Genomic DNA, 25,275 nt, shown 5'->3' with positions numbered 1-25,275 from the left:
TGTTCCGAAATCTCCTAAAGCTCATGTTACTGCTTTGATGTTTACTGCATGAATTATTTCACACAAATCATGTATTTCGGCAAAAAAGAGATTCTTTGTGGTATTACCTGGATCTGAATTTGCAGGTGTGGAGGACCGGCTAGGCATCAGAGCATATTTGCAGCAGGTTACGAAAAACATCTGGATATGCGTTGACAATAAATTCTGGCCAGATTCATTTGATTCATGAAGCAGGATGTCATGGATCAAGTAGGGAAGGACAGTCTGACAAAAATCTGTTTGAACCTATAAACGCAAAACAAACTGCTCAGAACTCACATTAGTTGGGTTTTTTGAGAGTATTTAAATTCTTTTCAATAAGAATGTAAAATAAAATAAAATAATAAGGACGGAAGAAGAAAGGTGCAGCTGTGTTACGTTACCTCACACAAAGGTTTCAGGAATTGAAGGACTTCACTTTTTACCCCTCCACTGTCCAATAAGGCACAAGTCAAGGTCTTAATCCAAACATCATGGCTTCCACTCTGAGGAATCCAAAGGCTTGTATTATCCAGGTCTTCTAAAGGATTCTCTCTTACATTCGCAGAAACTTCCAACAACTGAATATCATTTTTATTTGAAAAAAGAGAAAGAAAAAGAGGGAAAAAGGAACCGGTAAAGCTCTTCGACCCATTACATATAGCCCTCTCTTCACAGCAACCTACATCTTTCCGCGCTGCATTCGTAATGGTGGGGCCCAAGTAAAACAATATTTTGAAGATTATTCCAAGCGTCATTCAAATCGTTTAGTATCAACTGAGTAAATAAACAAAAATAAGTGCTTGCAGCAGTCCTGGGTCTGTTTATTATCAGCCCATATAAAGCTACAGCATTACCTACGGTCTCCCACCAAGCGTTTCCTAGGCCTATTATGCACGGCTGCTGAAACGGCGGCATGGAGAACACGGAGGAGGAAGAAACGAAGCAAACCGCTTATGCACAGGATGGAACGCAACGGCGGCAAAACCCAGAGTATCCGATTATGCACGCGACTACTCCGGAGCTGCTTCTGGTTGTGCCCTGGTCCCAGGAAGCTCCACTTTCTTCTGCATCTCGCTAATGCAGCTTTTTCGGTGGCATACATTGACTCTGCGCCCGGTTGCCGCCTGCAGCATGCATAATTGGTGATTTTAGCCACCGCCATTCCACCCCGAATGTGGACCTTCCACTCTGTGCATAATGGGCCCTAGTGAGACTTCCACAAAGGGCAAGGGAAAGGATGAATTAGGGTGGTGGAGAAGCTCGGTGAGGCCTCTCAGATCTATCAGGATTTCTGTTCCTTTCAATGACAGGGAAGGAAGGTCAAGAGAAAACGCACTGAGAGGGCTCAAGTCTGATTAGCAGATCCTGCCCTTGGAAGCAGAACTGGGTGGCATTTCTCCTACCAGGTTTTCTTTTGAAAGTTTTGGACTGGAACATGAACAGCTCTCTGATCAAAGGTTCCCTCTTTCCCTGAGAGAAAAAGTGCAGGGCTTCTGCATCTAGCTTTACACAACACAAAACACAGTACCTTTTTCTTAGATCCTCTGAAAGGATGCAGGTAGATCAGCATAGTATCTGTTTTGCTTTTATACGTATCCCAAAATTTGTGACCAGTTTTGGTGGCTAAAATGTTTTTCAAACAAGCTGCAGCGGCTGATCGGACATCAATGCTAAAAAAAAAGGACAAACTGTTTTAGAATTCAGATAATTTGATCATACGCTTTTATCTTAAACCGATGACTAATGATTATATCCCATATTTAACGACATACTTACCAATGATCTACTAAAGCATTATTTATCAGAGATAACATTATGAAGGTACACTGAAGTTCTCTGTCTTCAAAAAGATCGGCTGCACTGTAATGGGATGTGTTTTTGCTGGGTTGCAGAGCTGTGGTAGAAAAACTTATAGGACCAATTTCTCCCAAACAACTTCCAACCGCTTCTGCAAATGCAAATATTGATATTAAAAACCACAGAGATTACTGTATATGCAGTTATATATGTACAGCAGACCCCTTTGAATACAACAGCAGAATAGGGGAAAACAACCCTCACAGTATTGCTTGACTGTATTGCATTGTTGTAAGGTTTTGATCACAGGGGCTCCTGACGATACCAAGGTTAACACATTAGTGTGAGTGGCCCTGTTGCCCCCCCACACACACACACACATCAGGCTATGGTGGCAAGAAAGAGGCAAGAAAGATCTGCTCCATTATCTGAGCTTTTCTTACAGCACCTTGGATCCGGAACTTTAAACATTATACTAATCCATCAACAGAATATCAATATTAAAATATGAAGCAAGGATTGCATTATGGATAGGACCTTTTCCAGATGTGTGACATTCCCTTTGGCAGTGTACGAAAGTGTGGAAGCGGATTTTCCCCACTGCTGTTAAAGGAGCGGCACTCACTTAAATGGCTACTTACCCAGAACGGTATCGGTTGAGTTTACAGCCGTTTTTGAAAGCTGTAACAAGCCCGCCATCAGCTTCACTATTACGTAGTCCTTTGGATTCTCTAACGTTTGAAAAAGAAAATATCAGAATGTTGTAAAACCTGCTTCAGACTACTCAGTGGGGGGTTACTCCCAGGAAAGTGTTCGTATGATATGCCTCACTTCTCCTAAATACTCCAGAACAAAACGCTGATCCATATTTATGGATGTGTCTCTTTTTTAATGATGTAAATCAGTGGTGTACCCAAAGAAGTTCTCCCATCAGGCACTGACCAGTTTTGCTTCATCATGGCAGCCGCATTTTGTGTTCACTCACTGCCCCAGCCTCAACCATAGACCAGGCAGAAGAGCTCCGTTTTGCAGGCCCTGCAGAATGCTGGAAGTTCCCGCAGGGCCCGCTGCTCACCCGAGAGCTTGTTTTCAACAGGTCGGGGCCAGGACCGAAAAGGCCCTGGGCCTGGTTGAGGCCAGGCGGGCTTCTTTGGGGCCGGGAACTTACTATAAATTTATTTTTTAGAAACAGCATTTCTAACCACAATCTCAGCACTAACGCCACGACATGCAGGATGCACGGGCGGCCTCAGATTCTTACCTTGAGATGCTTTCATAAGGTCCTTCATCTGATCTTTATGGTTTTCGAGTTGTTTGCGCAAATCATTCAGGCCTTCGAGTCTCGTTATTGGTAAGGCATCGGAGATATTGAAGGATAGGAAATGATTAATTTCCTGCAAGTAACCATCAAACGTTTATGAAGGATACAATATATACAGTTCTAAAATTTAGATGTAATGACAAAAGTGATGCACATGTGCATTGAAAGCTTCTGTTTTGCCTGCAATGCAAAGGACCCAAGCAAATGACTTTGAATGCTTAAAGGAAACACAGATGAACCTCATGCATCTTGAACATTGAGTGTTCAGATACAGATGAACACTCACAGTCTAAAAATGTTAACAAAAACACATGTACAACGGTAGAAAGACAAGACTTTCTAGCTAAACAAAGTAAAAATATTTCTAAGCCATCTGCACTTTTCACTTTGATTGTGATTAAAGCCATGTTATTATTTCTATGATTTCCCAAATTAAACAGTAACGTTACCTCCAAAAGTGAAAATTTCCCGCTACTGTATTTTATGTTCTGCTGAGTGGTACGTAATTCTTTAAATGTGGGATGATCAGGAAAAGGATCCAGGTGTTTGATTGCCTGATACAGGTTTTCATTGTCCTTATTATCTACCACGAGATACTTCAGCAAGGCCAAAACCTACACAAAATGAAACGCATGAGGAACTGAGTCATGAAAGTTTCCCATCCAGCACATGCTGACTTCTTAAATCCTTGGTTTACCCCATTATAGACCAGTAAAACCTCATCCTTATGAGGACTGAGGTTTGGTTTATTAGCCCTATTCCAGCCCATCACTACCTCTAAACTTTCATTAGGATGTCATCCAGCCCACCTGATTCTGTTGCTAGGTAGAAATAAAGTTAGACAATATCAGCATAGTGATGACTGGGTAATCTATCCCACCAGTTGCATGTGGATGTTTAACAGTATGGAGTATTCTTTTTTCTTTTTAATGAGAACAAAATCCCTTTCAAAAACATACCCTGAGTCTGACCTTTGTAATGGCAATGATGGTGATGAAGGCTTTTGCTAAAGCAAAAGAGAGCCAGTTTGGTGTAGTGGTTAGGAGTGCGGACTTCTAAACTGGCATGCCGGGTTCAAATCTGCACTCCCCCACATGCAGCCAGCTGGGTGACCTTGGGCTCGCCACAGCACTGATAAAACTGTTCTGACCGAGCAGGAATATCAGAGCTCTCTCAACCTCACCCACCTCACAGGGGGTCTGTTGTGGGGAGAGGAAAGGGAAGGCGACTGTAAGCTGCTTTGAGCCTCCTTTGGGTAGGGAAAAGCAGCATACAAGAATCAACTCTTCTTCTTCTTCTTCTTCTTCTTCTTCTTCTCCTTCTCCTTCTCCTTCTCCTTCTCCTTCTTCTAAAAGGTCAATTGTCTGGCGCTCAACCACAAATTCTCCCACATAACATACTTTCCTGTGACCTACAGTCATCGCACAATATAGCTGCTTGGCTGCAGTATATGCCAAACTAGGTGTTAGATATTTCAAATGTAATTGCTGCGATTATATTCAGTCAGTAATACCTTATTACTATATTTCCAAATGAGTCTAAATGCAAATGCTAGCATTTGTGGCTCTTATGTTTAATGGCAGCCATACAGCAGTTCTAATTAAGAAGAGCAATCACAGATCTCTGACTACTTAATTTTCTTCTTTATTGGTATTATTTTAAAATAAACAACTTTGCATATTTCACTAAATGTTTTCAGAATACCAATGTGGGCAATAGGGGGTGTATTGTGATCTATCCGAGCTGAAAATGTACCCAAAAATACCTCACTGGTTGGGGTATTTTACCTCACTGGTATTTTACCTCACTAGTATTTTACACTGGCCAGAACATTATCTGACTAAAAGAAGCGGTGCAAGATGAAAAATTGGTGACAGGATCGCCAAGATTTGGACTCGACTGAACGGCCAAGAAAATCCTGACATATTTGGGAATTACCAGTAGATCCTTGGCTGGACATCTCCTGTGGTTCGTTTAAAGTTTAGAGAGACTACAGAAGAGAGCCCAAGGAACAGATTGTTTCTGCTGGCTCAGCCTAGCTGGCTTCTCATACAGAAGCAGCTGGGGCCAGTTTCTCTTGTGGCACAGTTTAAACCAGGGGGAGTCAAACTGTGGCCCCCAGATGTCCATGGACTAAAATTCCCATGAGCCCCTGCCAGTGTTTGCATGGGAATTGTAGTCCATGGACATCTGGAGGGCCGCAGTTTGACTATTCCTGGTTTAAACTGTGCAATCGAAACAGCCAAGCCAGCCCCAGGGTATTTTGTAGGGCGATTTAGGAAAAATCCCAGAGTTAAATGACAAAGATTAGTAGGTTCTATAGGCAGGATACAGGATCCTATAGGGCAGATAGTATTACATACAAAAATGTTGCTATAAAAGCTGAACTGCGCTGTTACAAAGACTAACATCTAAAGGATGGTGGCACTAAGTCATATTGCACCACATGTAATCTTGCAAGCAACTTTCTCTACCTTTCTGTTCAGTTCACACATTATGTTCATTTCTGTTCAGTTCACCCTTAACCCTATCAGCAGACCCCAGCACTTTTTGGTGTCTTAATAAGAGGACAGTCATTTGACTGTTCTGAAGAAGAAAAAGGTATTCTCACATAGAAACTAAGCACATTGCAGAGCAGACAGTTGGATGTGAAGAATAGTTTGACGCGAGCTGAACAATTTGAGCAACGCGTGTAAGACTGAAGGGAAAGGTGGAGCATGCTGGTGAGATTCCTTGCTTCAATGAGCAATTCAGATACCATGTCCAGTTCTTAGCTGAGCCAAGACAACTCCCTGCTGGTTACATCTGAGGGGTGCATTTGACTGTGATTGATGTATTAGTTTGACTTCAACAAGTTATGGTTGTTCTGGCCCACCTATAGCTCTTGACTCAGTAGCACGCTGCAGATGGGGGTAAAGTCAATAAACAGGATCCTCATGTGGATAATATCAATGAGACCTTAAATAATCATGCAACTAGCTCTGTGAAAGTTTATGGTCCATGGCTGTGAAAGTTGGACCATAAAGAAGGCCGAGCCTCAAAGAATTGAGGCTTTTGAACTCTAGTGCTGGAGAAGACTCTTGCGAGTCCCTTGGACTGCAAGGCGAACAAACCGGTCAGTCCTAGAGGAGATCAGCCCTGCCTGCTCCTTGGAAGGCCAGATCCTGAAGATGAAACTCAGATACTTTGGCCACCTCATGAGAAGGAAGGACTCCCTGGAGAAGAGCCTAATGCTGGGAGCAATTGAGGGCAAAAGAATCATAGAATCATAGAGTTGGAAGGGGCCATACAGGCCATCTAGTCCTACCCCCTGTTCAACGCAAGGATCAGCCCTAAGCATCCTAAAGCATCCGAGAAAAGTGTGTATCCAACCTTTTCTTGGAGGCTGCCAGTGAGGGGGAGCTCACCACCTCCTTAGGCAGCCTATTCCACTGCTGAACTACTCTGACTGTGAATTTTTTTTCCTGATATCTAGCCTATATCGTAGTTTAAACCCATTACTGCACGTCCTTTCCTCTACAGCCAATGAAAATAGCATTCTGCCCTCCTCCAAGTGACAACCTTTCAAATACCTAAAGAGGGCTATCATGTCCCCTCTCAAAAGAAGAAGGGGATGACAGAGAACAAGGTGGCTGGATTGAGTCACTGAAGGATCATTGTCCATGGGGTCGGACACGACTTCGCACCTAACAATAACAAAGCTCTTTACAAGAAGCTCTGAACTCGTGTCAACACCAGCTCTTCCTAATACCAAACCCCTACCTGAAACAGAAGGGACCATTCATAATCTTGGATTTTGTGCTACTACTGAATAAGAAGTCTGATATTCAAAGAAAGAAAGCCAGAAGTTTCCATTGGATATGCCCAAGCAGCTACTAGGATCCAAGTCAAAACAGGGGAAAATCAGTACTCCAATACAAGGAAAATGCTTATTAGCAACTTACCTCTTCCTGGGCTTCAGGCTGTTCTCCAACTATCGGTATTAGCGTACCTACGATAACGTGCAGGTGACTCCCTAGGGCATCCCTACAACAGGTGACTGCTGCATGGCAAACGCAGCTGAGAAGGTCACAGCACAGCAAGAAGCTCCGGAGGGATACCCCTTTCAGAAGCACAGGCCTTTAAAACAAGGGGCACATATTGAAACAACAGCACAAACCATACAAATAATTTAACAAATGGAACTAATGCAACATAGTCTTTAGAAGGCTTAAGAATAGAATTTAATGGTCCAGGTTCTATTGCCACAATTCCATGTAAAGCAGGGGTAATCAATCTGTGGTCCTCCAGATGTCCATGGACTACAATTCCCATGAACCCCTGCCAGCAAATGCTGTCAGAAATGACAGCCACATGTAGTCCATGGACATCCGGAGGACCACAGGTTGACTACCCCTGATGTAAAGGATACTGGAAAGCAAGATCAGAAAGGACCTCTGCTGGTGGCCCTGGAAAATGATTGCTTGTCAGAAAACATTGAACACCTTTCTAGGTTCGATATAAGACCCTCATTATTATTATTATATTATAGTATTATATTTCTAGAGCACTTCTCTCCCTTTAGGCTCGAGGCATTTTACAAAATATTAAAATACATATATACTTTATCAGTAATATTAAAATTCTAAACATTATACGCTAAGAATAGCCAATTATAAGTTATACCTATCATATGAGTGCACAGATTCAAAACAGTAGCCGTGTTGGTCTGAAGTCGCACAATAGAATCAGAGTCCAGTAGCACTTTTAAGACCAACCAAGATTTGTTCAAGGCGTGAGCTCTCGAGTGCACTCTTTGTCAGAGGAAGAGTGCTTGCAATCGAAAGCTCACGCCTTGAATCAATCTTGGTTGGTCCTAAAGGTGCTCTGATTATATGAATGCACAGTGTGTGTTTAAAAAAAAACAATCAGATTTACCTGTTGCTGATGTGATGAATGATTGTGTAAATCACATCCCGAAGAACAAAAGCCCACGCACCTCCCAAGCCATCTTTTATTTCTTTCAGTAATAAACTCACAAAAAAATGATAGATCATGAGATGCCTATGTTTCTGATAAACATTACTCGTTCCAGATGTCCGCTTACATATGGCAAGTAAGATTCTCTGGAACGACTCCTGAAAAAGAAGATGTTAAAAGCGCTAGCATGTGGACTTAGATTTCAAGGTGCCGTTTACATTGAGAAATGCCAATATCAAAAAAGCAAACAAAGAAATGTGCTTAAGAAATCTGTTTGCCTTAGGAGGAGACTACAGGCAGAAATGACAGCGACATGCCAAGTTCCCCCCTCTCTTCTTTCCTAATTTCAAGTCCCCCAATGGAGCTGCCCCAAACCCAAATGTTTAGGTTCACGCCTGTCTCTAGTAGGCAAACCCCATAATCTTCAAAGTATCCTTTAAAGAGAAGCAAGAGGAACAATACCTTTGGTGAGATATTCCTTACTTTTTATTGTTAAACTTATTTTGCAAGAAGTCACCCTAATTTTCCAGAAGTTTTTTTCCAGCAAAATTATACATATATACAATATAAAGCTTCTCTTTTTATAGCCTTTACATAAATTACTACATACTTCCAATGGTAGCAGAATAGAATTTCTTCACATAAAAGAATCCAAAGGCTAAACACAAAGGCATCTATAGCAGGGGTAGTCAACCTGTGGTCCTCCAGATGTCCATGGACTACAATTCCCATGAGCCCCTGCCAGCAAATTTGCTGGCAGGGGCTCGTGGGAATTGTAGTCCATGGACATCTGGAGGACCACAGGTTGACAACCCCTGATCTATAGGACAGAACACAATGCTGAGTAACAGTTACTTACAGGGTATTTGGATAGAACTGCAACGAGACTTTTTGACTTTGTTTTATGGCAACCACTGATGTAATCCAATGTGGCTTTGATGACATATGATGGGAAATGAGGGGGATTAGGAATGGGATCTAGATCTCTGGAAAATAAAAACAAAAAGATTGCTTGCCTCTCAAAACTCGCTGGACTCCACAAACAGAAATGTGAACAGTTTAAGCGCCATTAAATAGGGCTGAAAGATGGTTTTTCATAGCAGGAAACAAGACATTAAAAGTGGGTTTTAAGGAATGAGGTTGCATTTTAATCCATTGACATTTATGTTTTGATACTGCTAATCTGAGTTGGATATCAAATACACGTAGGAGCATGTGTTCACCCAGTACTGGATTCAACAAGCAAAAAGTGACAATCAAACTTCTCCACACCTTTCCAATTTCTTAAACATTTCCAAAAACGTTATGGTATCAATCATGGCCTTTAACACGTACACAAAAACATACACAATATGGATAACACACAACACAATCACAGAGAGAAGTAAACTGTACCCTGTAAATCGGGTTAAGGCGGATTCTTCTCCTGGTTTGCTATTGACTGGCTCATGTAAGGTCATCAGCACCTCAACTACAATCTCTGGTAAATTGCTGTGAATTAAATTGTCCATCAGCTGTAAGAATAACAACAACAAAGAGATTGAGTTTTATCACAGTAAAAGTTACTACATGACTTTTTAGTTCCCTGACATACAATTGAAAAACTGGATAATTTCCAGTTTTCCTGACAATTCTACTTTTATTTGATCGTCACCAGTCCAGAAACTTGGTGATCTCCTCTCCAGCTAGGAGTCATGATCAGTTGGGAACTAACCTAACAGCTGTGTGTGTGCGCACGCACCTGTGTTCTTTTATGGTGAACAGGAGTAGATTTGTTATCTTGGATAATGGAGGGAGAGGAACCAAGGTTGCTGCTCCAACATCCTTCAACCTCTACACTGATTAATAGTGAGAATCTATTTACTTTGCTAGTGGCAACTGAAGAAGGGAAAATTAGAAAATTGACTCCATGAGAACTGCCATTTAAGGCTCAGGCAGTACCTGCTGAGTATGAGGACCAGCCTCCATTCATCCCTGACCCCAAAGCAGGCCACTCTCAATTACACTCTTAAATTCCTTTAGGGACAATTCCAATTTTAAAAAAAAACAGTGGAAATATACAGATCACTCATGCAAAGAAAAGATATATAGAAACGACGTGAAAGTATGGCTGCTGGAAAGGTCAGTAGGGCGGGGGCCCTGCCTACAACGTCTGAGGCCCTGCCTACAATTTTACTGATTCTTTTAGTGAATTCAAGCTTTTTCTGCTGACTGGAGGGAAAAAAGGAGAGACGCAGAAGCAAAGCTGATTTCTGTACTGTATTTTATATTTTGATGGAACCCAGCCTGTGCATCATGGGGAGGGCAAGATAGAAAAATAAAGACTGATTGGTTGATTGATTACCCCAGGGTGCCCCCAGGTTGGTTATAAGGTATCTTCTAGGGCAGGGGTAGTCAACCAGATGTCCATGGACTACAATTCCCATGAGCCCCTGTCTGCATTTGCAGGCAGGGCCTCATTGGAGTTGTAGTCCATAAACATCTGGAGGACCACAAGTTGACTACCCCTGTTCTAGGGCAGGGGTTTCTGCCCTGTCACTTCCTAATTGCTCTAGTACTAAGCAGGAAGAGGACAGGTCAATCTAGATGTTCTCCAGAGATACTGAGTGGCAGAGTCTGGTTGCCACTAGCAGCTAAGGGAGTTTCCCAGCTTCGTCCTACCATAACGTTCTCTAAGATGCTTGACATGTTATTTCCACTCGCAAAGGATATAAGGAAGACCTGCAATCACACAGCAATCAAATCCACATATTATTCCACAACACAAACAGTACGTAGCAAAAGAAACATGACAAAACCATATGGAAAACAGCTTTTCTCAGCCGTACGTCTACAGGCAGACTCGCAGCGTCATCGTAAGATGATGTTACAGGGTTACAACGTTTAATACTTTTGAACATCATAGGACCAGAAACAAAATAGGCTATGAAGTACCTGTTTTCCTAAGCAATTGTCATCCTGCAGCATGTCATAGACTTTGTCAGCTCTCTTGCGTGCAACTTCACCATCTTCTTGGTTGCGACAGGCAAAATAAGGCAGGACATTGAGAAGGATCTTTGGAAAGCAATGTGCCAGCAGCTGACGCCAGTCCCGCTCCATCTCGCTAGCAATGGATTTCGTTTCTTCAAACTGATCTCTAATCACTAACTGTGGAATCAAAACTTTGTAGCAAGACCTGCAAAATGAAACGTTTGCATTAGCTTTTGGAGAGAACGTTATGTGCTGTTTACAAAGTAGCACAGAGCGTTTAGCATCCAGTACTGTCCCATGCCAGCCTTTCATGGGCTCTCTGGCTTTCCAATTGACCCCCTACTCCCTTCCCTCCTGGCCCTGGAGGGAGAACGGATGGGGGTCAGCCCCAGCAACAACCACTGGACCACTTGCTTCCAGGTGTGGGGTTGGTTACCCGATCATGCAATGAGCACTGTTCACCTGAGCTCAGCAGCAGCCTTTGCACAACTTGTGCAACTTGGCTGGGCCCGGCAGTAGTTATCGCACACTATTTAATTTATTTATTTATTTATTTATTTGGATTTTTATACCGCCCATTCTTTACAGATAAAAGAAAGGCTGGTTGGTGAACAGGAGAAGGGCAGGGGTTATGGTGGCTGCCAGAAGAAAAAGAAAGAAGGAATAGTATGGACAAGGAGGTATAGGGAAAATGTCTTTGTGGTTCCCCACTTGCATGAATATAAAGTAGAAACGTACCTGTAGAACTCTTCCAAATCAGAGTAATTCAACAGAACATACGGAAAAACAGAAAGGCTATAGCCACAGTTCAGCCACTCCAGAACAAGATAATCCAAGTGGGTATTCATGAAGTCATCTACACTTTTATAGCCCAAAGTGCCAGAAATTCTTTCTAATACCTGCATTTTGAAAACAGGCAATACCAGATGACATTATTCTTAACCGTGGAATCAAATATATGTTCCATGTATTGTTCTTATGTTATTATGTAAACCGCCCTGAGCCCCCGGGGAGGGCGGTATATAAATATAATAAATAAGTAAATAAATATCTATAGCAGCACAGTATTTAGGGGGAGAAAGCATTCTAATAGGTGCTCATGATGCCCTTGGGATGCCAAGGTTTCTCCCGCTGAATTTTACTGAACAATAAATGAACTTCATGGAAACAAAATACATAGCAAATGCATTCTGGAAGCTGTCAATGACATAATTGAGTTTTAAATGAGTTAGATATCTTGATGAAATAATGCCTTTTCCCATCAAGATTACTGTCTTTGGTAACTATGGGGAAAGTCTTGTTTAGCACTGCCCTTTCGATTACCCTTTTAAGTGACACAGTCTCCAATTGTACTTTCTTACCTTTCTTACGAGCAGAGGTTCTAATCCATTCTCTTTCACACACTGGAACACGGCAAACAGGGCCTGCTTCTCACACACAGGACTGCAGCATAAAATCATAGATATTAACATGAGGAGCACGGATTTTCTATTATACTCTTCATCAGGAAGATTCTCGTGGCTCCTGCTGTGATGTCCCTTTAGTCACAAAGAAGGAAAGAGAACTTGTTTAGCCGTATTTAGTCAAACCAGTTTACATTTCAGTGAAATCGTATTCTGATACAGGCACTGCACTAAGATGGCGAAGAGTATAATACTTTGGCCTAATGATTTAACAGTTTTCCTCCTGGAAATTTAGAGGTTAGGAGTATCTCCAGTGGATCAAAGGCACAAAAAGAGGCCTAGCTGCAGAAATCTGACTCAATATTAGGCAGCTTCATATATTCATTATTGATGTTAATTGATAAGCAGACAAATGAAAGCTTGAAAAAGTAACACAATCAAATGGGTTCCAAATATATTTTTCAGACATCAAAACAAGACTGAAAATAAAAAGGCTTGAATAATAACAAGCTTTAGCTCCAGACAAGCTATCAAAATGCAGAAGTGCTTTGCTTCTCCTTCTTTAAAGCCGCATGCCCAACACAATGTATTACCAGTTTCTTCGTTCCTTCTTGAACACTCATGTATAACTGCTCAAAAGCTCTTTGCTGAAGCTTCAAAGGTAGCGCTTTCAGTAAGCCGGTGGAGTCTCTCAGCTTCACATCTTGAAACAGACTTGCAACCCAAACAGAAGAAAACAGCTCAGATTACTGTGCAGGTTCAATTTGTTGTATAAAAGAAATACAGTTTGGTGCTGGTTTTAGCCTAAGAGCATCTCTACTTTACCTGCTCCCTCCCTGAAATATCTTTATAACTGAGCAACCAAGATGATGCAGTTGATATTATGGCACAAATGAGTAAAAACGGAATCCGTCTCAATAAAGACCAGTTTGCCAAACAAGACAAAGAAGGCCTGCCTGCTTAAACACATGTTTATCTCATTACCTCTTGCAAGGTGAGTTTGCTGTTTCAAGAGCCATTTCCAGCCCTGTACCTCATAGGCACTCCTCTGAATCTTTGCACTTGGGGCTGCATTCTATGCAGAGTGAAAAATGCTAGTAAAGGGAAACCCCACCCCCTTCCTCCTTTCCCCAGATGACGCTCCGTGAACACCGAAAATGCAATGCAGGGGTCTGGACTCACAAAGACAACATACAACAACTTGGGGAGCTGAGGCAATCGCAAGAAGAGAGAAATTTGGCAAAATATGTTTATTTATCATCTTTATATACCTCCCTCCCTTGTGGCTCAGGGTGATTTACACTGGAACTTTCATGAACAGTACATATAACAGACATCTTAATTTGAATGTATAACATTCTTAATAATAGGAACTTGAGTCAAAAGATCAAACAGTTATGATTTAACAATTGTTGTTAATTGCTCCTTTTTTGTCAGTGGTTCCTCTTTTAGCCCAAGAGGCACAAGCTGGCTTAAGAGACAGAGACCGTTTATGCACTGGAGGTGAATTGCCAGGCTGTAGGCTGGAATTTTAGTCGTGACAGGTTGCCCCACCTCTTCCTGCAACCACACGGCCCAGTGCGCCTCATCTGCCCCTGATTTGTGCTCCTGCACAGGAGCTGGGGCAGTGAAGTTCCCAATGTGTAAATGGTCAGAGGGCAGAAATTCCCCCCCTTTACTATAGCTGCACCTGCTGCGTGACCTTTTAACTATAAGGTTTTCCTTTTCCGGGTCACGGAGGGGATGCTGGGGGACGAGGAAGGCAAGAACTATCAGTGCCTTCTGATAGAAGTATATAGGAGTGAACCTTTGGTCTTTTGCTAGCAGAATCCATTTCTCCTGACAGCATGAAGTTCCAACCCATCTTAAAAAAAAAAAACAACACCTTAACCATGTGAAGAAACAGCTTAATAAGGTGCCTCTTTCAGTGGCAGGCAACAGTAACAGGCAATTTTTAATGACCAGCTCTGGATTCATTCTCTTTAGAAGATTCTTGGATCGCTAAAGCAACCCTGTAAGACATACCTGGTTACTGACTTTGCTGCAACCATACAGACTTGAAAGCTGCCATCAGCAAGGAAGCGAGGGAAAACATCACGCACAGGAAGAACTTCGTCTTCAACATTAAGCAAGGCCCACTTGGAGTGAGGGTCAGCCTAAAAAAATAGACATGAGTTTCATAAAAATATAAGAAACTTGTGTGTTTGTGTGAGGTTGATAAACTACTACTGATTCTTTACTTACCTGAAGTAGGGCCTTCATGCATTGCACTAGTGCTATTCTTAATGGAGCTGTGCATCGCCCTTTAGTTGCCAATTGCCTGAAAGAGACAGTATTTAAGTACCAAATTAGGAACATGAGGTAAAAAACTTCAATAATTTTTTGCAGTTCTATGCTATATGGATTTTTTTCATATTCCAAAAGAACGCTGCCACATTTTGAAGCTCATGAAAAGGTTCAAACATAGTGTGCTAAAAATTGGTATAAGCCCCTCTGGGTTTCATTTAATTTTGTCATTTTTTTGGCAAAAAATGATTTAGAAGAATCTCCCTCGAATTTCAACATCCACAAAAGATGATGTAATTTTTGCCATTCCCTCCACCCACAATAGCAGGCCCGTGACTCCTTCCCCCAAGCTATTCCCAGGGATCTCCCATCCCCCAGAAGCAACGGGAGGGGGGAGAGAGGAATTGTTGTAGTCAAGGGAAGAGGCAGGGAAGTCACACTTTTACAGACAGAAAACCCTCCACTCCCAAAAAAAAGAAAAGAAAAAAAGAAATTACCAGTCGAATTCTGGATCAGACTTAAGGTTTTGGTAATTTAAGACCATATGTGGTCTGAGCTCAGTGTATCTGAGGAACTGCCTCACTGCCTATACTCCCCCCTCCAGAGAGCTCTACGCTCTGCCACTTCCAACTGGCTGGTAGTCCCTGGCCCTAAAGATGCTCATCTGACCTCAATCAGGGCCAGAGCCTTCTCTATCCTGGCTCCTACCTGGTGGAATAGGCTTCCCGAAGAGATCAGGGCCTTGCCTGAGCTATAAAATGGCACTCTTCTGCCAGGCATTTGGTTGAGGTTGATTGTATCAACATCACCTGCTGGGCCTCCCAGAAACCCCTCCCCATGAATGGAAACTTGAATCAACCAACCTGTGGGTTAACATTGTCATAGTCAATGTTGGAATTGTGATATGAAAATGTTATTGGAACTGTTATTGCAACCACTGTTACTATTGTACTGTATTTACTTTATGTTACTGTATCATACTGTACTTTCTCCTATGTTCTATGTAAACTGCCCTGAGCCACAGGGTAGGGTGGTATATAAATATAATAATAATTAAAGTTATTAAATAATAACTGGTTATTAAATAATAACTGGTTGATTTATGAGGTCAAAGTAGTGGGTGTGCTTGGTAATAATGACCATGTGATTTTAGACTTTATGTTCTTGGGAAAGAGAAAAGCTGTACGTAGTCACACATACAGGCTGGACTTCAGGAGAGCAAATTTTAACAAACTTAAAGTTATTTTTATCTATCTGACCATTTATGCACTGGAGGTTTCATGCCAGGCTGCAGGCTGGAGTTTTAGTTATAGCAGGTTGCCCCACCTCTTCCTGCACCCACATGGGGGAGCATTTGGCCTGGTGCACCTCATCCACCCCAGATCTCTGCTCCTGACAGAGGGGTGGGGCAGTGAAGTTCCCAGTGCATAAACCGTCTCTATGTGTATGTGTCTATCTATCTAACTATCTATTTTTGAATTTATATACCGCCGCTCTCAAGGAGACTCGCAGCAGTTCACAGTAAAACAATAAAAACAATATAACCCCTATGTTGGATAGAATCTCATAGTCAAAAAAACTTAAGGAGATGGAAGTCCAAGAAGGTTGGGAGTTTCTCAAAAGTGAAATACTGAAGGCACAATTGCAAACAATTCCCTTGGGAAGGAAAACTGGGAGGAACATAAAGAAAACAGAATGGATCCATAAACAGCTTTCAAAAGAATTGAATTAAAAATACTCATTTGGGAAATGGAAGGATGACCTAATAACCAAGGAGGAATATAAACATATAACCAATGCTCAGGGATAAGTGTTAGAAAAGCTAAAGCTCAGTATGAGCACAGACTAGCAAGAAATGCTAAAAACAACAAGAAAGGGTTCTTTAGTCATAGTCATAGTATGAAAAAGAACAGGGATATGGTAGGACCATTACAGGAACCAGAAAGTGACATTGTAACAACTGATGAAGAGGGGGCTAAATTGCTCAATTCCTGCTTCTCACCAACCTTCTCTTGCAAGGGGAATCGTGGTTAACATGGCAAAATCATTTCATGTGATGAGGGATGGGAGCTGTGGCCTAGGATCACTGTAGGGTTAAGTCCATCAACACCTAGTTTCTTTAAATCAGTGGTCCTCAACCTGCGGGCCACGGCCCGGTGGCGGGCCGCAAAGGCCATGGCGCCGGGCTGCGGCTCCCTCTCCCCGCCCCCCCCGCAGTAAAAAACTTCCCAGGCCGCAAGCTTGCGGCCCGGGAAGCTTCTTACTGCGGGAGGGCGGGGAGAGGGAATCAGGGCTGGGCCCAGAAAGGTTGGGGACCACTGCTTTAAATGAAACCGCATCCTCTGAGCCAGATGAACTGCATCCAAGGGTACTAAAAGAACTTGCAGATGTAATTTCTGAGCCTCTGTCCATTATTTTTGACAATTCTTGGAGAACAGGTGAAGTGCCAGAAGACTGGAGGTGGTAAATGTTGTCTCCATCTTCAAGAAGGGGAGAAAGGAGGATCTGGGTAACGACTGACCCGTCAGCTTGACGTCTATAGCTGGCAAAATTTTAGAACAAATCATAAAACAGTCGGTCCTTGAGCAGCTAGAGCGGATGGCTGTAATTACTAAGAGTGAGCATGGCTTTCTCAAGAACAAATCATGTCAGACTAACCTTATCTTAAAGAAACACTTATTGTTTGTCTTGATGCTTTAAGCAATCTGCTTCTCAAATTCGTATTTGCATGCCTAATTATTTACTTTCATTTCTTTCACTAGGTCAGTTCACCAGGGCAGACCTTCTAATGACCGCAATGGTCTTATTTATGGACATGAAATACATCACAATTGGAAACTGGTTTAACATACCAAAACGCGCCAACAACAGTTAGAAACTGTTCTTGAGCTGCTCTTAAATCTACGTTTCCTCTGGAAGTATCCAATGCAGTTACCACAGGAAGGAGATTACTAAGAATTGCTGAGCACACTTCTTGATCTCGACGGTAAAAGGAACACACATCCCTAGACGAAGAGGGGGAGTATGATTACATGTATTTGGAATATCTGAATTGCAATTGTTTTACTAAATAAGATTATTTCCTTACGAAAGAGGCTTGAGAAGTGACTTAACGTGCTCTTCTGGCAAAGGATTTTCTTCATTAGGAAGCTCCTTCAACAAGAGTAGGTACTAGTATAAAGGACAATTAAAAAAAATCAGTGTATTTATATATGGATAAGGCTATGATATCATCTACCTTTAGAAAGAAACGGGCGATCATAATGAATGTTATGAATGTTTGACTTGCAATTATTTTCATGCTAGTATAGGCTAGACTCCCCAATTCCTTTATAAGCCCATGGGAACCTTTAGAATTCTGACATTCTGGTGGGCACAGCCCCAAAAAGGCTACTACAAGAAGCAAAAGAGCTGTTTTTTTATATCCCACTGTTCACTACCCGAAGGAATCCCAGAGCAGCTTATGAACCAAAGTCACCCAGGGGAAATCAAACCTAATTCTCCAGTTTAGAGTCATAGAATCATAGAATCGGGGTTGGAAGGGACCTCCTGGGTCATCTAGTCCAACCCCCTGCACTATGCAGGACACTCACAACCTTATGATTCTATTCTAGTCGGCTGCACTTTAACCACTACCCTCTGAAGTAGAGCCACACACAGAGGGAGTCCCAAAGCGGCTTATGACCACCATTCCTCTCCCACAACAAACACCCTGTGAGGTAGGTGGAGCTGAGAGAGCACTGAGAGAACTGCTCCGTGAGAAGAACTCTCAGACGACTGCGACTGGCTCAAGGTCACCCAGCGGGAATCAAACCTAGTTCTCCAGATTAGAGTTTGCTGCTCTTTAACCATTATACCACTATACTCAGAGGTAGAGCCGCCCACAGAAAGAGTCCAAGAGCAGGGACGAAGAAGCATAATTTTTTAAAAGTATACTGGGAAAGAACAGGGAGAAAAAATAAAACCAGCATTGCAGTGGTAGCTGCTGTCAAAACTTTTAAAATCTGCCCAGCCAACTGGATCTCCAGGGGCCAGTCAGAAGCCCTACTGGGCAAGAGACCTACCTGGCCCTCTTCTACATTCTAAAAACACTCACTGGGTCCCAGGAAAGGAGGCCCCACAGCCCCCATAGGCATCATACTGAGGAACTGGCATAGAACAGTAAAGCATGTTTGCCCATCAGATACCTGCCAGCTAATATCAAGCATACCGAAAACAATTCTCATTCAGTGACTAGTAATTCAGTTATCAGACAGAAAACTGTAGACTCCCAAAATGCTGACATTATTTTAAATGTTCACATTCACCTGGGAAGAGAAAGCTCTCACTAAAACGGTGAGCCCAAGACAAAGTTTGTTGAATGTGATATGCTGCAACAACACAGCTAAGCTAAACAGAACGATTTCCCATCACCGTACTCTCTCACCGTTTGCAGATGCAGAGGTTTGACATGATCAAATGTACTTTCGTCAATTAACATTAAGAGTTTCCTCTGGATTTCGGAAGGTCTAAAGCAAGCACTTTGTACGGGGGCAGCTGTTCCGGCGATGCACAAGAACCTGACAACATCGAGGAGCAGCAAATCCGGTTTAGTGAGATGTTCTTCTGATAACGGGCTCACGGCACCTGTGAATGAAGTTTTAGTATGGTGATGGTGAAGAAGAAGACGAAGAAGAAGAAGAAGACGGAGAAGAAGAAGAAGGAGGAGGAGGAGGAGGAGGAGGAGGAGGAGGAGGAGAAGGAGAAGAAAAGACCCACGCCTTCAAGCACAAAGTGAGCATCCAATTTCAGCTGGTAAGCACATCATTACGTTTTCTGAGACCTGTGCACCCTCCACGCTGCAGCTGTCGCATATAGTAAAAAGTATGTCAGGAGTGACTCAATTCTGGCTCGAAAGACAACTTGTCTCTAATGCCAGCTGTGGTAGAGATTGTGTGCCTTGGGGAAGAAGCAATGTCAAAAAATGTACTTTGTAGAAAGGGAAATTGAAACCAAAATATCCCGCCACTTTTAATCCTGCTCAGTTTCAGGAGGGATCCCGTTCAAGGATTTAAATCGTGACAGACTCAGAGCCAGTGAGCATCTGAAGTACTCCCTTGGACCACATAAGCCTGACCTGCAGATGGTCTGTCTCAGAGAGGCCCTTCTGTGGGGGGCCTGCATCTTCAGGAATTAGCACTTGATGACTGCAGGAAGTGCCTTTTCGGTGCTGGCACCTTCCCACAGACCAATTCAAGGCAGACTCATTCTCACCATTTGGATGCCAGGTCAAGACTTTCTCAGTCTACAAGGCCTTAAGAAATAAGGTGTGTTTCTTTAATTTTATTGCGTATGGATAGCTAGTTCATAATTCCCTTGCATTTGTGTTGAAAGGTAACACAGACTTAAAATAATTTTATGAAATCATATCAATGTCTGTATATGCCAGATTAAAATACCTGTCAAAATCTGCAGCTCCCCGGCTTCATTTACATCACCAGCATCTCCAGAATGGTCATCGAATAAATCCAACACTGTCTTTTCTCCGTCTATTCTACTCCCTTCACCATCACCTTCCATGAAATCCTCTTCTCCGGCTTCACTTGGCTTTCCAGCAAAAGCCATCTAAGATATAGGATTGATTTCTTGAGAATTTTTCCACACAGAATCTTAGAAGAAGTTAAAAGTCCTTGCAACTTATGCTCCTAATTCAATCTATATGCCAACTAGGAAAATATCATCCCTGGTTACCAAAATTATTTATGTTTATCTGATATTGGCAGAAGCATGGACCTGCTGAGAAGGCCCTGCTGAGAAGGCCTTCTCTTTTGCCCTTGTAATTAAAGCATGTTGTGAACTGTAAGTCCCACTGAGAAACTGAAAGAGACTATCTTCCTAAGTTATGCGTCACAAATAGCTTATAGATTTAGAAATCCACACCAATATGCTGCTTTAATACCAGAGGCCAACATGAAAGCCAGCCTAAGGATATTTCCTTATCTTACAGTGTGTGAATGAGAATGAGAAACTGCCATGAATTATATGGTGCAATCTTTACAGTGCAAACCAAAGAACACCATCCTGGGACGGAGCCCAAGGGAATGGACTTGAGTAGGATTCTAAGGAGGAATCTCTGGGTAAATGCAAAACCAAACAAGGACCCGCCACAAGGTTTAAACAAAACCAGTAATCTGGATTTTGAGTACCATGTTGTATAATTACACCACCTACATAGTATTAATTTTGCAGTACTGTGTGAATAGAACCAAGGTGTGGTCATAATACAGATCTAGTTTGCAGTCTGCAACTCCACGGCCACTCCATTCCGTTTCAATAACCCTTAAGAGAAATGTTGCTACTGTTTTCTAATCCACCCTGTGAGGGAGGTGAGGCTGAGAGAGCCTTGATATTACTGATCGGTCAGAAGAGCTTTATCAGTGCCGTGGCAAGCCCGAGGTCACCCAACTGGCTGCATGTGGGGGAGAAGTGGAGAATCAAACCCAGCTTGCCAGATTAGAAGTCGGCGCTCCTAAGCACTACACCAAGCTGGATAGCAGCAGCTGTTCTCTTGATATTTGCAGTGAGAAGGACTAGAATGGAGCAGTAAGAGGAAAGGAAGGAGTGAAGAAGGACGTGGGTGGACATCCTCAGAGATATTCTTAGCCAACACAGGGAAGACTAAATCTTTCAAATACAATATATCTCATGTAAATAATAAACATTTCCTTCAGCACAAATTTTGGACAATGCCAAATACATACAACATCCTGGAGGAGAAAGAAAACACTACGCAGTGACCACTTACCAGATGTTTGCAAACATCTGCAAGATCATTCATCATCTTTGATGTTAACAATTGCAAGAAAAAAGTAGACAGGATCTTTCTCGGGCTGTTCTGTCGAAAATCCAAAAGATATGCCTATTCAAAATGCAGTCTCAAAGAACCAGTTTATCCTATTTTGTGATGTATGGAAACAAATATCAAAGGACTAAGTCTAAAGTCAAAGTACAATAGGACATGCCAATTACTAGACCCGCAAGGATGTTTCCTCCCAAAATACTGAAGCTGTACTGCTCAGATGTTTGTTCTATGACTCTATGCTTCCAATTTAAAAACTTCAATCCCATTGGTTTTAATGGCATTTAAACACAGCATCTTAACTGGCAGAAAGTTACTTAAGATTACCCTGGCAGAAACTACTTTCAAGAGGTTACAGCTATTTGCAAAATTCATGTTGGCCATTGCACTGTTGTCCAAAGTGTGTACATTGATGTATATCAACATATATTTATTTTTTAACGGTCTCACAGTGATTCACACAGATAAAAACAATAGAATAGAATAAAAGCCCATAAAAACACCCCTTACAACAATGAATAGATGGCAACCTCTTATTCAACCATTCTGATTTCCATTCCCCCCCTCCCTTATCCTCCGCTCAACCGGAGGGCCAAGTTTTCTTCCGCTGTGAGCAAGGAGCCAGATCTAATAGGCATCAGGGAGGATATGATTACATTTGACAAACTGTTTGGTAAAATAGATGTTTTCAAAGGGGATCTTAACAGGCTGAACTACCAGAGTTTCAGCTTCTCAAATGCAAAAGAGAGTTGCTCAACTGATGTAATTAAGTGAAATTCACAGACTTCAGTGGAATGTCATCTCAAATATTCTTGGTTATCTTTACACCACCCGTGGCGCCACGGGCGCCATGGACTAAATAAAGCCGTAAGGGCTGTGTAGGAGGAGTTAGGGTGGGCTCGGTCCGGGATGAGGAAGGGTGCCGATTGGCCCCTTCCTCTTGACGGACCATCGGCCGAGCCAATCAGCAGGCGCGAAGCGCCTGCCGATTGGCTCGGTCGATTCCCACCCCACTCACAAGGAAGCAACTGCGAGCCGCGCTTCGCGCGGCTCGCAGTTGCTCCCTGGCCGGCGGCTTGGCGCGGCGAGAGGCGCAAAGCGCCTCTTGCCGCGTCAAGCCGCCGCTCAAGAAAGCAACTCGCAGTTGCTTCCTTGCTGGCGGCTTCGCGCGGCTGCCGGGGGCTCCCTGGCCGGCGGCTTGGCGCGGCGAGAGGCGCAAAGCGCCTCTTGCCGCGTCAAGCCGCCGCTCAAGAAAGCAACTCGCAGTTGCTTCCTTGCTGGCGGGCTGACGCGTCGGAGGCGCTTCGCGCCTCCGATGCGTCAGCCCGCCGCCCAGGGAGCCCCCGGCAGTCGCGCTTTGTGCGGCTGCCGGGGGCTCCCTGGCCGGCGGCTTGGCGCGGCGAGAGGCGCGAAGCGCCTCTTGCCGCGTCAAGCCGCTGCTCAAGAAAGCAACTGCGAGCCGCACGAAGCGCGGCTCGCAGTTGCTTCCTTGCTGGCGGGCTGACGCGTCGGAGCCGCGAAGCGCCTCCGACGCGTCAGCCCGCCGCCCCGCCGCTCAAGACTTCGCTGTAAAGCCGCCTCTGCTGAAGCCTCTGCTGCTGCCAATCAAGCCCTCGCCTCCGCCGTTAAGCCGCCTCCGACGACGCCGATCAAGCCGCCGCCGCCGCCATCAAGCCGCCCCTAAAAATGGCCGCCAGTCAGAAAACCCAGCGCCGGGTAAGAAATCTTTTACTCTCCCATTGCCTCCTAGCGCCCATTGTATTTAGGATACAATGGGCTCTTTTACTAGTTTATTATATAATCTTGTTCAAGATAAAGTAAAACTGCAAAAAAAATTGTTTCAGCTCCACTATTATGTGGATTGGACCATTTTTTATTTTTTTTATACTGCCATTCTCTGTGGGCTCAGGCAGTTTACAATACACAATAAAATTCGCAACCATAAACATAAAAGAAAAGTTGGTTTGTATATGCCACTTTTCTCTACCCGAAGGAGTCTCAAAGCAGCTTATATTCGCCTTCCCTTCCTCTCCCCACAACAGACACCCTGCGAGGGAGGTGAGACTGAGAGAGACCTGATATTATGGAATAAGAAGAGTTGGTTCTTATGTGCTGCTTTTCTCTACCTGAAGGAGTCTCAAAGTGGCTTACTGTCGCCTTCCCTTTTCTCTCCCCACAACAGACACCCTGTGAGGGAGGTGAGGTTGAGAGAGCCCTGATATCCCTACTCAGTCAGAACAGCTTTATAAAACAACGATTCATTTCCAATTATTAATTTTTTAAAATATTAAAATTAAATAAGTTATAAATTATAGCTCACAGTTTCAGGCAATGTTCACTGCCATTTAGGAGCTTATCCTTCTCAAAAGTGGTGGGGGGAATAAAATGCTAAGTGAGATGTTTCTACGGCAGTTAAATATTATTATGCTTGTCCGTCAGTACATGTTCATATGTGTGCAGGGAGGCCAGTTACTTTGATGTTCTATGGCAGTGGCTCTCAACCTTCCTAATGCTACGACCCTTTAATACAGTTCCTCCTGTTGTGGTAACCCCCAGCCATAACATTATGCAAGGGTTCTTTCACAGAAATTAAACCAAAACTGACCAACGGCGTGAAGAACCCCTCACCCCTGGCCAAGCTGCTTGCAACCCCTGTGAAAGGGTTGTTCAACCCGCAAAGGGATCCCAACCCCCAAGTTGAGAACCACTGTTCTATGGGCTTCAACCATAGACCTGATACAACAACTCCATCTTGCATGCCCTGTGGAACTGTTTTAGGTCCTGAGGGGCCCTGATCTCGCTTGGGGGAGTGTTCCACCAGGCTGAAGACAGGGCTGAGAAGACCTTGGCTCTGGCTGAGGCTATCATTATCTCTCTGTGGCCGGAAACCTTCAGCAGATTATGCGAGATGGAGCATAGGCTCCTTTGAGGGGAACAGGGGAGAAGGTGGTCCACAGGTATAAAGGTTCCAGACCATTTAGGGGCTTGAAGGTAAGTACAAGTACCTTGAACCTGATTCAGTCCTCAGCTTGGAGCCCATGCAGCTGGGAGAGCACTAGACAAATGTGATCTCTCCATCTGGTTCCAGTAAGGAATCGGGCTGCTGCATTTTGGAATAGTTGGAAGCTTTCAGTTCAGCTACAAGGGGAGTCCTGCATAGAACAAGTTTCAATAATCCAATCTAGAGGCAACCATTGCATGGATCGTAATGGCCATGACAGCTGTCAACAGATAGGGTGCTAGCTGCCATGCCTGGCATAGATGATAAAATGCCTGGTGGGCAGCATTCATGACTTGGGCCTTCATAGATAGTGTAGAGTCCAGGATCATACCCAGGCTGTTCATGGAAGCCAAAGTTGTCATCTGAACACCATCAAGAGCTGGGAGTTTAGTGCCTAATCTTCGGCTCGCCGATCTAACTAGAGAACCTCTGCCTTAGTTGGATTTAGCTTCAGCTGACTCAACTTGAGCCAAACCATCATGGCCTCCAGGCAGCTGGTCAATAAACTTGGAGGTGTAAATGGCTGGCTGGCCATTAACAGATACAGCTAAGTGTCATCTGCATATTGGGGACATCCTAGCCCAAAGCTCCAGATTAGCTGGGTGAGGGAGTGGATGTAGATGTTGAATAACAGCAGGGATGAATAACATCAGGGGTAGATCTGACCCCTGCAGGACAC

The 25,275-nt window shown here is 43.4% G+C and overlaps 1 protein-coding gene across 2 annotated transcripts in view; it reads right to left on the bottom strand.

The window, feature by feature from the left end:
* The window catches only part of ATM (ATM serine/threonine kinase), a 64,588-nt gene that overhangs the window by 25,231 nt on the left and 14,082 nt on the right, over positions 1–25,275 (bottom strand). For both annotated transcript variants that reach the window (XM_077341590.1, XM_077341591.1), the window contains 22 exons: positions 21,542–21,631; positions 20,196–20,361; positions 19,184–19,383; positions 17,846–17,928; positions 17,610–17,762; positions 14,716–14,791; positions 14,497–14,627; positions 13,065–13,185; positions 12,430–12,606; positions 11,807–11,967; positions 11,033–11,273; positions 9,494–9,612; positions 8,958–9,084; positions 8,057–8,256; positions 7,084–7,258; positions 3,589–3,753; positions 3,080–3,212; positions 2,460–2,549; positions 1,798–1,969; positions 1,550–1,691; positions 423–599; positions 108–285 (listed from right to left, as the gene is read on the bottom strand). In XM_077341590.1, coding sequence (XP_077197705.1) covers positions 108–285; positions 423–599; positions 1,550–1,691; positions 1,798–1,969; positions 2,460–2,549; positions 3,080–3,212; positions 3,589–3,753; positions 7,084–7,258; positions 8,057–8,256; positions 8,958–9,084; positions 9,494–9,612; positions 11,033–11,273; positions 11,807–11,967; positions 12,430–12,606; positions 13,065–13,185; positions 14,497–14,627; positions 14,716–14,791; positions 17,610–17,762; positions 17,846–17,928; positions 19,184–19,383; positions 20,196–20,361; positions 21,542–21,631 — 3,277 coding nt within the window. The remainder of the gene's footprint in view (positions 1–107; positions 286–422; positions 600–1,549; positions 1,692–1,797; positions 1,970–2,459; positions 2,550–3,079; positions 3,213–3,588; positions 3,754–7,083; positions 7,259–8,056; positions 8,257–8,957; positions 9,085–9,493; positions 9,613–11,032; positions 11,274–11,806; positions 11,968–12,429; positions 12,607–13,064; positions 13,186–14,496; positions 14,628–14,715; positions 14,792–17,609; positions 17,763–17,845; positions 17,929–19,183; positions 19,384–20,195; positions 20,362–21,541; positions 21,632–25,275) is intronic.

Source organism: Paroedura picta, chromosome 6 (assembly GCF_049243985.1).
Source record: "Paroedura picta isolate Pp20150507F chromosome 6, Ppicta_v3.0, whole genome shotgun sequence".
NCBI lineage: Eukaryota > Metazoa > Chordata > Lepidosauria > Squamata > Gekkonidae > Paroedura > Paroedura picta.
This window is presented reverse-complemented; position numbering and strand designations above follow the sequence as displayed.